At 37.1% G+C, this 13,689-nt stretch overlaps 1 protein-coding gene across 1 annotated transcript in view; it reads left to right on the top strand.

Annotated features, from left to right (window-relative positions):
• The window catches only part of LOC126235965 (Fanconi anemia group A protein-like), a 236,043-nt gene that overhangs the window by 210,634 nt on the left and 11,720 nt on the right, over positions 1 to 13,689 (top strand). Inside the window, exon 23 of the mRNA XM_049944936.1 lies at positions 7,722 to 8,222. Coding sequence (XP_049800893.1) covers positions 7,722 to 8,222 — 501 coding nt within the window. The remainder of the gene's footprint in view (positions 1 to 7,721; positions 8,223 to 13,689) is intronic.

The raw sequence follows: 13,689 nt of genomic DNA, 5'->3' as shown, positions 1-13,689 counted from the left end.
GTCACCTCATGCGGTCAGACACAGTGTGTCACTGGAATGGTCCCATATGAAGATGGCTGCATTTTTTTTTTTTAATGGCAGTTTTGTTATAGAACTAACAGAGATATACATTTCATAATTAATCTTTCTCTGTGCAGTGAAGTGTTTGATGTAGTGATACTTCCAGCAGATTAAAACTGTGTGCCAAGTCAGAACTCAAACCCAGACCTTTCCTATTTACCAAACTCAACATAAATTACCCTCTCTGGTGCACTTTAAGCTGTGAAAGAGGGTCATGAGTTACTTCTGAATAGCTCATTTGGTAAGAGCGTTGCATGTGAAAAGTAATAACTAAAGTTCGAGTCAGTATCTGCATCATTGTTTTAATTGCTCAGAAATCTTCACAACAACATAAGCCACTCTTTCAGACAGAAATATTAATTCCGAAAGAAGCCTAATAGAATAATACAGGATGACCAAGATAAAGTTCAACTTCTGTGTAATTCCACATCACCATAAGGATTCTTTTATTTTTCCCCCTTTACTTTAATGTAAGATCAAACTGAATATTCATTGTGTGCACACCATAATAATTGTGACTATTTATTTGGTTCATTTGAACCCTTTAGGATCAAGGGTGACTTGTTCAGTGTGTCTTCTTTCCTCCCAATACCTCTTCATTCTTTTGCTCTTCCTAGTTCTTTCCACTTCCATGGTCTTACTTTCGATTCTAGTATCAGTCAACCTATGACCTTCCATCATGTTGCCATAGCTGGAACTATCTTGCACTAGTTCCTACAGATTTATTGCTTGCTTCAATTGTTTTCCATTCCCCCTTACTCTTTTCACCCAGTTGAGCATGTTGCATTCCATACCTTCTTATCAGCATATTCTCCTCCATCCTCACTATTTGCCCTGCAAATCTCACTGTCATGCCTGGAATTGCTTCAACAGTCTCATGCATCTGCTTTCTTGATCTGTGTATCAAGATTTCACCCCATTTTTTCGTGCCGCAGATGTCTCTCAAGATCATCCATTCCTCCTCCTTCAGCTTGAGACAGGCTCACTTGCTCGAAGTGGCCATCTCCAATAGGTAAAATGCTGTATTTCTGATAGTTGATACGTAATGTCTCAATTTGGCATTCCGGGACAGGTTTTTCTTTCTATGGATTGTCTTTGCAATGTATCATGGTTTAAGTAGTGTTTAGAACCTGTCTGTTATGCTCTTGTTGGTTTGTAACTTGCTTGTTACGTTTTCCCCATGTGAAGAAGCTGTTCATATTCTCCACCACTTGAAACTTCCAGATGATCTCCACATTAAGGATCTTGGTCATATTTTATGCTATTTTGAGGCTGGATTTAGCTAATAAAGCAAGATTTTCCAGTGCCATTTTTGCATTTCCTTCATTCTTACGTAGCAGTGACATAACACAGCAAAGACTAGGCAGTCTACTGTCCCCCCCACCCCCCACTCACTCCTCCCATAGATGTACAGTGAAATAACCATTTTACACTTTTGCGCAGTCCAGACTTAAAAAACGCGAAATTGAGGAAAATACAGAATCAAGGAAGACGTTAAAACCCCCTAAATAAGAGCAAAAACATATGTAATTGGTATATATGAATAAAACTCATAATCCTCTCTAATGCATTGTATAAAATCTGTATGAGTGAAGGCAAGCAAATGCACACTAAAACGTTTATACAATAATTTGGGCAAATGAATTTTATCAGTTCTTAAAAAATCACAGATGTGTAACAGCAAGTAAAAACTCATCAAAAAATTGAAATTGGTACCTGGGCACTAGGTAATCGAGCTATTTTCCGACATGCTATGACCACAAATTATATGTTAGAACATGAATTTTTGAGAGATCTATCCTTTGTGCTCACCCGGGAAAAATCAAACATTGATGAACAAGGTGAATTAAACCAAAAACTCTGAAGTAGGGTGAAAGGTGTTGTAATCTGAAATGTAGTGTGTGTGTTTTCCTTCTCTCAATGAGAGAAAGAGACAGGAGAAAAAATGAGTTTACTTCCCCAGTTGATGTTACAAGCTTATAAGAAGTCAGCTCAGTGAATGTCTGTACACTACGTAAAATTTAAATTTAAAAGAATGCTCAGGCACTACAGTTTCACTTCATAGCTTCTATCACTGCTGCCAATCTTCACCATCTACAATATGTGGTGCAAAGTATGTATGTAAGTAATGTGTGTAGTTGTTGCAACTGTAACATGTCAGATTTGAACACAAAAGTCTTTAAAATGTGCTATTACGAAACCCTTGTTCTATTTCCTTGTGACATCTCTGCTGTAGTACATGAGCTGCATGAAAAATATATTTTCAACACTTCACAAAAATGCTTTCACTCCTACCTGCACTCACACAGTTGAAGGGCCACTCCCCTCTCCATACATCCAGCAGGTGAGCATGTTTATGTATGAAGGCCACTCCAAAAGAAATGCACACTATTTTTTTTAATCCATCTTTTATTCTACATGTTTGAAAATTTCTACAGTGCGTAGATACATTCTTTAGGAACAATATTTTCATTTCTCCACATAATTTCCATCCCTGTCAACTGCCTTACGCCATCTTGGAACCAGCGCCACGGTAAAATTCTGGACCAACCTGTTGGAGCCGCCGTTTGGCAGCATGTACAAGAGAGTCGTCATCTTCAATCCTTGTTCCACGAAGAGAGTCTTTCAGTTTCCCAAAGAGATGATAGTCACATGGAACCAGGTCAGGACTGTAAGGCGGGTGTTTCAGTGTTGTCCATCCGAGTTTTGTAATCGTTTATGTGGTTTTTTGACTGACATGTGGCCGTGCATTGTCGTGCAACAGCAAAACATCCTGCTTTTGCTGATGTGATAGAACATGACTCAGTCGAGCTTGAAGTTTTTTCAGTGTCGTCACATATGCATCAGAATTTATGGTGGTTCCACTTGGCATGATGTCCACAAGCAAGAGTCCTTTGGAATCGCAAAACACCGTAGCCATAACTTTTTCAGTAGAAGATGTGGTTTTGAATTTTTTTTCTTTGGGTTAATTTGCATGATGCCACTCCATTGATTGCCTCTTCGTCTCTGGTGAAAAATGATGGAGCCATGTTTCATCACCTGTCACAATTCTTCCAAGAAATTCATCTCCACAATTCTAGTACTGTTCCAAAAGTTCGCTGCATACCGTTTTTCTTGTTGCTTTGTGAGCTACTGTCAACATCCTGGGATCCCACCTGGCACAAACCTTTTTTAATGCCAACATTTTCAGTATTCTGCAAACACTTCCTTCCCCTATCCCAACGTAGCGTGACAATTCGTTCACTGTGATGCGTCTGTCAGCAGTCACCAGTTCGTTAAGTCTCTGCACATTGTCTGGAGTGTGTGCAGTACGAGGCCTGCCGCTGCGAGGACAATCCTCAATATTGCCATGCCCGCTTTCATCACGTAACCTACTTGCCCAAAAATCTGTTTATTACTAGTATAAAAAGTAAGTATGTTCAATTATGGCTATAAATTAATAAAGAAAGATAATTATCTTGATTTTTTATGGAAGTCATAAATTAGGATGAAATAGTGAGAAGCAATATTTTCCACAATAGCAGATACATGTATCTAATCAGAACTTTGATGACAAAATGATAAGTTGTCAAGCACCTTGTTCATGTCCAGTGTTTATCGTGATCTCTCTACTGGTGATAGTTTGCTGTGAGATTGAAGTCAATAGTAGGCAGATATGGTTCAGCAAGTTGTCACATACTTTGAAAACTTTTGAAGTAAGGCTGTTTCAGGTGAAGCTAAAAGCTATCCTAAATAACTAAGTGGTTGCATACACTCAGAAGGGGAGGCCACAATGTTGGGATCATAGGTTTACCTCAAACTTTGTACACCATTAATAGCCCATTAAAACAACATAATGTGTAAGCAGTAAGGTGCACTATTCTGGCTATTCTGAGAAAACCACAAGAGACATTTTATGCATCTATTATGTAATGGATGTATCTATGCATAGGTGCTAGATGTTAGAGTTTGAGGTGCTAAGGTGGTTAGCGTCCAAGCTTCGTAAGATGAATGTGTATGAGGCAATTGTTTGACTCCTGCTCAAGCTTAATTTTAAATCTATATTTTTTCATCACTGGTCATATTATTTAATTTATATGGCATTTAAGAGATGATATAATTTTAAAAACCACGTGTATTTGCACGAAGTTTTAGTTACTTCATGTTATTTGACGACTTACTACTTTTAATTAAATTTAAACATTTGAACAAACATATTTACAACTATCAACAAGTAAATGAAGAAACACATAGAGATTCCCTGAAAATGTATGCCCGTCATGACTTGCAAAATCCCTTGTATGTGCAATCTGGTAAGGTACCCGGAACTACTTTGCACCTTGACATTTTGAGCTGCAGAGAAAGAGGCCGTCCCCATTTCGCAGTTAAACTGTATAGCAGTGAGACGTTGGTAATGTAGCAAGAACGAATAGTGTACATGCAATTTTTTTGAATATCACAGAATTTACACTTGTTCCTCAGAAATGAAGGTTTGAGCAGGGGGCAAACCCTTGCCTCATACACGTTCATCTTATGTAGCTTGAACACTAACCACTTGACCCCCATGAACTCTAATGTCCAGCACCTACACACAGATACATCAGTTATGTAATAGACACATAAAACTTCTCTTGCGATTTTCTTGGAATTGCCAGAGTAGTGCACCTTACTACTTGCACATTATGTTGTTTTAATGGCCCACTAAAGGTGTACAAAGTGTGGAGTAAATCTGTGATCCTAACGTCATGGCCTCCCTTTGTCAGTGAATTCTCAATAACAACATGTAATATATTACGAAGACTGTGTGTATCACTACTATATGTAATTATTATAGTGACATTATTGCTTTAACATAAGAGACTTTGCAGATGTCATTACCTTAATTTCTACAAGCTAAGGAAAAAAAACTATATGGTGGCATTTTCTGTCTCCCTTAATGCCACCTATTAGTTGCTACAGTTACTGTAAGCTGTTTGCTTCGTATTCATTGATAGTGGGGTATGCATAGTACAAGGTGTGATCAAATAGTAATAAGAATTTTTTACTTTGTGGGCTTTATACATCCAATTTTCAATTTTTTTTATCTTTTTGGTACACATGTTCCTGATATATATCTGCATTTTCAGCTGTTTTGAATATTTGGTTTTTCTTGTTGGCAGTCAAAAAGGTTTTACATGTTTTCAAGTGCTTGGTGAATTTACACTTTTGAGAAAGATGGATCAAAGAATTTGCATTAAATCTTGCTTGAAAATGAAATAAATTGCAACACCGCACTAGCTTTTGGCCAATTTACTACAAGTAAAACAGGAGCTTATGAACGGTATAAATGTTTCAAAGAGTGTCGAGAAGATGTTGAAGACAACGACCAACGTGCATGCCCTAGCACATCAATGACTGATGAGACCATGTGGAAGAGGTAAAGAAAGTGGTTCGGAAAACTGTTGAATCACCATCAGAAAGGTTCCTGATGATGTCAGCATATCCTTTGGCTCTTACCAAGCAGTTTTTTGGATGTTTTGGGCATGAAACATATTGCAGCAAAGTCTGTTCCAAAATTGGTGTATTAAGTCAACAATGATCCAGAACTTCTAAAAAGAGTTTTAACTGGTGGTGATACATGGGTACACGGTTATGTCGAAAACAAGGCCCAGTCGTCCTAAAGGAAACTGCCTGAAGAGCCAAGACTGAAAAAAATTTGGCAAGTTTGATCACATGTGGAGGTCGATCATATGCGGAGCTTCTACTCACTGTTCCCCCCCTCCCCAATTACAATGGTAGAATGGGTTAGTGCATTAGGAGTTCCTGCCTTATGGTAATAAAGTCAGTGAGGAATACTGCCTAGAAGTTGTGCACTGTTTATGTGAAGCAATCCGAAGCAAATGACTAGAACCATGGCAAAATCACTTGTGAAAATTACATCATGATAATGCTCCCGCACACACCTCAATGGTTAATCAAGACTTGGCAAAAAAGAAAACTGTTGTGTTGCCTTAGCCACTGTATTCACCAGTCATGGCCCCCTGCAACTTCTTTCTATTCCCGAGGCTGAAGATAACTATAAAATGACGTCGTTTTGCCACCATTGATGAGGTAAAAACAGAACTGCTAAAGGAGCTGAACACTATAACAAAAAGTGAATTCCAGAAGTGCTTCGAAGATTGGAAAAAGTGCTGACACAAGTGTATTATATCTGAGGGGGATTACTTTGAAGGGTACAAAGTTGATGTTGAGTAATAAATAAAGATTCTTGAAGAAAAATACAAGTTCCCATTACTGTTTGATAACAGCTCATACATAAAACAAAAGCCGACCACCAGCATCTTTGCCATTCATTTTAATATTGCTGTTGGTAAGAGTACTGAAGAATGCAGTGGCTTAAAGTATATGTGAAATGAATAGCCCATTAATTGTTGACAGGCATACTTTTTTGTATGTGAGTTTTAATTTGAGAAGTGCACTGACTTCCGTAAAAAAAGGACTGCAGCTAAATTCAAGATTGATAGTATAGTAGCGATATTTAACTGACTGCAAGTATGGATTTATCTACCATGTTTTTCATCAGTTTAAATATTCATATCTCACATGCTGTTAATATCTCACTGTTGATTTTTTTTTTTTTTTTTTTTTTTTTTTTTTTTTTTTTTTTTTTTTGCTGATGTTTCTTCCTTAGCCCACAGTCCTGGGTAACTTTTCTGCATATTACCAACCAGACTGGATTACTCCAACCTATTTGTCTTACATCAGATGAAGGGACCTCTTATTCTGGATACTAGTGCTTCTATCACCTTTCCTTTCTGTTTTTGCTAATATCTCTAATGTCTGTTGCTGGTGGGTATATTTCTGTATGTACTCCAATGAAGGTTGTGCTAGATAACTAGTATTGCGATGTACTGTTACCCCACATCTTGTTGCTTGTAGTTCAAACGACACACATTTTGAGTTTACATATAATATGCTGTGCATCCAATTGTCTGCAATGCTAGGTTATGTTAGTGTCACATTATAAAACGAAATTACCGAGTGAGGTGGCGCAGTGGCTAGCACATTGGACTCGCATTCAGGAGGACAACGGTTCAATCCCACATTCAGCCATCCTGATTTAGGTTTTCCGTGATTTCCCTAAATCGTTCCAGGTAGATGCCAGGATGGCTCCTTTGAAAGGGCATGGCCGACTCGACTTCCTTCCCCGTCCTTCCCTAATCCGATGTGACCGATGACCTCGCTGTCTGGTCTCCTCCCCCCAAAAAACAACAACAAAGAAATTACATTCAAAGATTTATCTTCCTTTGCAGTGTGGTTCTGTTTGATATTATGGCATACTTTAAATTTTGCACCACCATGCTGTTTGTCTAACAAAATATTGTTCAGCATATTTCCTTACCTTCAGTTATGCACACTTTTTCAACCCTGTTAAACATTATTGTAAATCAACTATCTTGGATCACAGTCAAATGTTCCTCTTTAAGGACATAACACACATGCAGTACAAACCAAGCTTTTGGCTATTTATGTGCAAGAATTCTGCCATCTCTCTCTCTCTCTCTCATGGCTCCGTCTCCTTTCCTCTCTCCCAATTGTGTTGTCAACCATCCTCCCTCAGCCTCTTTTCCCCCTGCATGCATGTGTTTGTGTGTTTGTATTCTATTCTTTTTTTATTTTGTAAGTCATATCTTTCATTTCAGGTACATGCAAGACAAGTCAGCCCTACCTTGCTGACAAAATTTCCTGCTGATGCAAAAGGGAAATACACATCATTAATGAACCTCAAAAGTTTATTCTCCACCTTTTTACTTAACACAGGTTGTTGGGAAGTGCCATCAGAAAGTAAATTACATGAAATGAAGGTTGATGAATGGGAGATTGGACTTACATTGTGGTTTAGAGGCAGTTTGTCAGACCATCGCAGATGTAATACTGCAACCTGTGTTCACCTTCCAATTGGAATTCTTAAATGGGTATTATTGTTTGGTGTATTGGATGTTGGAGTTCACATCTCAGAAGGCAAACTGCCATTGGATTTGAATGGTCCAGAACCACACCTAGAGATACAGTCAAAGTATGGTCATTTTATTACAGAACTTGTAACACTGGTTGAACAGTCTCCAGCAGTACTTCAGGTGTTAGACATGTGCTGGAAGGAGCAAACAAGAAATCCTATACAGCATTTCCCACCACATGTTCAGGTCAGTATATGGGATTTGTAACTAAAATTATTTTTGTCACATACATGAAGTGTCACATCTTGTTATTGAATTTTAGCTTAAAATGTAATGCTGACTAATGTTTTAGATTCTTTTTATGTATTTGTTTTGTGTATAGTCATCATATGATCAATTTTGCAGATGTTGTGTAGATAGTGACGACATTCCCTGCTTTATTTCTTTGTTTGTTGTCCTCGGTATTGATGTACTGGCTGAAAAAATAAGGGGTGGAAGTGCAGTGCTGTCTACTGCAAGTGATGTAGCCAACAGGTACACATTTGCGTTTCACAGTTGTTTACTTTCACTTTTCACAACCCCCCATATACACATTTAATATGGCCAGTGCACTGTTGTGTAACTTTTGATAAGCCTCAGTAATAGTTTTCAGGTGAACATCCACATACCGCTGCAATAGTTTACTGTTGAATATCAATGAGCAGTAAAAAATATAGCCACATAATTCTTATTTCTTGAAGAATAAAAAGGTAAGTATGGAACAGACACTGTAATGGTTTTAACACACGGCCTAATTATGTAACACTTATTTTGCAGTTAAGTTGAAGCATTGTTGTTGTTCTAACCAACACAGGTTTCTCGTCTGAAACTCGGCCATGGACTGACTGTCTCGTGACCAAAAATCGAGCCCTTATATATCCTCACAATAATAGGTACTGAAACTACACATTGTTTGAAGTTAAATTTACAGACTTTTGACAAAACTTTGGAATTAATGAAGGGCTGGTTTTGGTAACATGTTTTCGAATTGAGCCAAATAGACCCTTTAAGAATATTATTAGTTGTTCCTCCAAATGTTTATCATTAGTACAGAATTTATATTTGTTTATAAGTCAACAATAGAATTTAAGTTATGAAACAATTACTGATTTCACCCTGTAACAAAAGATACTAACAAGGAATACTCAAAATAAATTAGAAAATGAATTACATCCATAAAACTAAGCACAGAATTAGATCTGGTGCTATATTCTTTAAAACTGAGGGCCACCCTTTCTTTTTTATGAAATTGCAGATTATATTGACGGATGTTAATGGTAATTAGTTAAAATTGAAAAAAAGGAATTTTAAGGAGGCAGATGGCAAAATAAGAGGGGAAGTGAAAACATCCCAGCTTGCTTCATCACAAGATGTACGAAGGTTCATTTTAAATAACATTTATGTTGTTATAAGTTGAAAATATTGTAAAAAAAGGACAAAATGAAAGGAAATTATGAGTATTATTGGGCACAAAACAAATAAACTATGTTATTAGCCATGAAACTAATAAACTATGTTAGGTAAAATGATATTCATCCCTCTGATGACAGTAGCAGTGAAACTTATGACATTACATGCAAATCGTAGGTGGCTTACTTAATTCAACAGTAGCAGAAAATGTAGAAACAAAAACATGTTATCAAAAGCTGAGTCATCACATACAGTGCATACTCTACTAGCACATGTCAGTTTTTCAGACTCTATTGTAAATAAATTCAGGAAGATCATTATGTCACTAAAAAACCAGTAAATCTTCTTTATTGATCATCTTTCAACTTGAAAGCTGAAGTCTTATGCTGATCTGACAGCTCCACTTGAAGAGAGAAGTGATCTCTAATTTAAAACCCATCTGCCTCCTTTTGTCCCATATTCTGTAAATATTTGGGAAAGTGGCTTATAACATAATATTAGTGCACTTTTCTGACAATAACATTTTGACAACAGCTCAGTTTTGCTTCCATAAAGAATTCTCTACAGAAAAGGCTACATGTGATCTCATAATTTCAATTCTGGTAGTAGTAATCAAGAAACTCAATCCTGATGGCATTTTCTGTGACCTTAGTAAGATCTGTTATTATATATATTATATATATATTCTGGGCTTGTCGGGAATGTTATGTAGACGACATTGAAAAAAAAATTGATCAGTGCAGAATGCGAAAGTGAAGTGATTGCAACGTTGCTAACTGAGATCGGCATTTTAAATCGTAAATATGAGGCCTTAACACAAGAAGACCTACAGCCTGATATATTAAAATATAAAAGCGAACTGCAAGAAGCAAAAATAATAATAAGTTCATTAACTAATGAACTACAAAGACAGGCCTCACATAGAAAACACGCAGAGATCGATGAATTTCAACAGAAAATGCATACCAGCGAAGCGAAAATCTGTGTCCAAGTGAAATATTTGTCTCCAAGAATAAATAATAAATCTACACGAAATCTCACTGAGTTAAATATCTACTCAGATAGCCACGGATGCGGACTGGCGGAAGTACTACGAAACCATTACGATCTGAAAGTATGCAGTCTTGTTAAACCAGGAGCACCAATGCGGGAAATTATTAGGGACGTTTTACTGGACAAACAAGACAACAAAAATCGTCATGTTGTATTAATTGGAGGAGCAAATGATGTGTATTGTTAACGAGTTAGCTAACGCTATTATCTGTCTCAAAAGTGCCCTCAGTTCGATAGAAAACCAAAAAGTAACTGTTATTGGTATACCACATAGGCATGACCTCATATCTGCTTCATGTGTGAACGCCGAAATTAAGAAAGCAAATAAACAGATACAAACAGCGTGTAAAGTGTACCCAAACACAAGATTTCTATCAATCGATTTCCTGGATAGATGCAGCTTTACAAAACATGGCATGCACCTGAATAGAAGAGGCAAGTCATCTCTGTAAAAAGCAATTTACGAAACGTTAGAAACATATAAAAAACAAAGTATCTATGAGTCAGTACCAGCCATTGTAATGAACTACCAATACATTACTGGAAGCAACCATGGAGGAAGTGAATCTGTCTTGGAGACAACAACTAAAGCAGCTGCAGAACCACAAATTGCTACAGCATCACGATCAAATTCAGTAACAACTGCAGCACCAGCAAAACCAGCAACATCTGAACCAGCTCAAGCAACAAGACCAATAGCAGCAGCAGCACAAGCAACAGAAGCAGAAATGGTGTCAACAACTGTAGCAGTTCCACTACAGTCACTGGCAGAAAAGAGGAAGGAAACCACAGGCATCAGCAATTACAGGGCAAAACCAACAGATACGACAACAACAGATCCACCACCAACAGAAATAGCGCCAATAAAAGAATCAAAGGCAGCAACAGCACGAAGAATCCTGTCAGCACCACCACCACCACACCCACTACCACTACCACTACCACCACCACCACCTCCGGACACAGAAGCAGCAGCAGCAGCAACAACAGCAGCAGCAACTGAACCAACAACAACAGTAGCAGCAGCAACAAAACCATCAACAACAGTTGCAGCAACACTACACTGCCTAAGGAGGAGTCAAAGACAAGGTACATCTACATCATTAAATAAGGATTTTTTATGGCTTCAGACCAAGAAATGGAAAAGATTGTGACAAATCAGCAAGAAAATTTGCAGATAAGTCACAACTACTATGGAAAAAGCAGCACATTACCAGGTAATGACAAAAGAAAAAATACTTGCAAAACAGTCAGGATAATGTATCAGAATATTCAATGCCTCAGAAACAAAGTACTAGATCTAGAAGTAGCTTTAAATAATCTTGCTGATGTCTCTTGTATTTGTTTATCTGAACACTGGTGCAAGGCTAGTGAATTAACTCTCATAAATATAAGCAAGTTTAATTTAACAACACATTATAGCCGAAGTGTTTTTAAAAATGATGGGGTATGCATTTACTCTAGAGTAGGACTGCAGTTCAAAGTGAAAACAGAATTGGACCATCTAAATATAGAAAAACATTTTGAATCATGTGCCATAGAGTTAAAAACTGAGGAGAAGAGTGAAAAACTTGTTGTCATTACAGTATATAGATCTCCACTGGGTGACAAAAACATATTCTTCAAAAAAATAGAAGCAGCATTAAACACTTTTTATAGTAATGAAGTGAAATTACTTTTATGTGGAGATTTTAATATTAACCTGTTAATTGAAAGTGATGAAAAAAGACAGCTTTTGAGTATACTCAGCAGCTTCCACATGAAACCACTCTTTACAGATGCCATTGGTCGGTGGTTTGTGAATGTGGAGCTGGCATCATGTAACATGCCAGATGTGTTCTGTTCTGTTAAGGCAAGGCAAATTTGGTGGCCAAGGCAACTATGTGAGATCTCTGTCACACTCCTCAAACAGAACTGTCATCTTCTCTTTTAGACAATATTTTCTCAAATATGGAGAATGGTATCACTGAGCCACTAAACGTAAACTTAAGTCTTTCGGATCACAATACACTATTAACATACATAAATTACTCTATCCCCAAGGCAGTAAATTATAAGTGGGGATACAAAAGGCACTTCTATACAGAAAAAGTAAATACTTTCATCCAGTTGTTAGCTAATGAAACCTGGGAAGATGTCTTTGCACAAACAACAATCGAGGAATCTTTCAATGCTTTTTCTAGTACATTCATGTCCCTGTTTGAGATGTGTTTCCCAAGAAAGCTCACAAAGATCAATGTCATGCCTAGGAACACAAGCCAGTGGATAACACCTGCTATTAGAGTATCTAGTCAAACACTAAAACATATCAGTCAACTCAAAAAAGATAACAAAGATGAACACTTCACAGATTATGTTAAGACATACAAGAAAATTTACAGGAAGGTGATCAAAAAAGCCAAGACAATGCACAATGACAGTGTAATTGCTGGGTCAGCAAACAAATCAAAAGCTATATGGAATGTAGTAAAAAAAGAAATAGGCTCAAGCAAAAATGTTAGAAATCCAGATGACTTTGTTTTAAAAGATGATCAAGGTGTGCTAGTCAGAAATCTTACTTTAGCAAATTACATTAATGACTACTTCATAAATAGCCCAATCAATCTGAGTAAAAATTGTTCTAAGATTAGTAGAACATCAATCCCAGAAGAACAAAGTGTTAATTCATTATTGCTACCTCCCATGAACAAATTGGAAGTTAATCGAATAATAAAAACAATGAAGAATAAAATGTCCTCAGGGATTGACGAGATACCTTGCTCAGTCATGATGAGATGTGCTAGTGTCATATCAGACCCACTCTCACACATCATAAACATATCATTTTCAGAAAGTGTCTTTCCACAACGATTAAAAATTGCAAAAGTAAAACCATTGTATAAAAAGGGCAATATACATGAAGTGGGAAACTATAGACCAATAGCTTTATTATCGGTATTTTCAAAAGTAATAGAGACAGTCATGAAAAACAGAATTACAAATTACCTCGAGAAATTCAATCTATTGTCTGTAAACCAACACAGCTTTCGCAAAGGAATGAGTACAGAGTCAGCCATCACCCAATTCATTGAAAATATTATAACGGGGCTAGATAAGAACAACAGTACAATAGGAATAAATTTGGACCTCTCAAAGGCATTTGATACTGTCCAACATGATATCCTGCTAGACAAATTAGAATATGTCGGTATACGAGGAGTAGCTAAAAAGT

Source organism: Schistocerca nitens, chromosome 2, assembly GCF_023898315.1.
Source record: "Schistocerca nitens isolate TAMUIC-IGC-003100 chromosome 2, iqSchNite1.1, whole genome shotgun sequence".
NCBI classification, from domain to species: domain Eukaryota; kingdom Metazoa; phylum Arthropoda; class Insecta; order Orthoptera; family Acrididae; genus Schistocerca; species Schistocerca nitens.
This window is presented reverse-complemented; position numbering and strand designations above follow the sequence as displayed.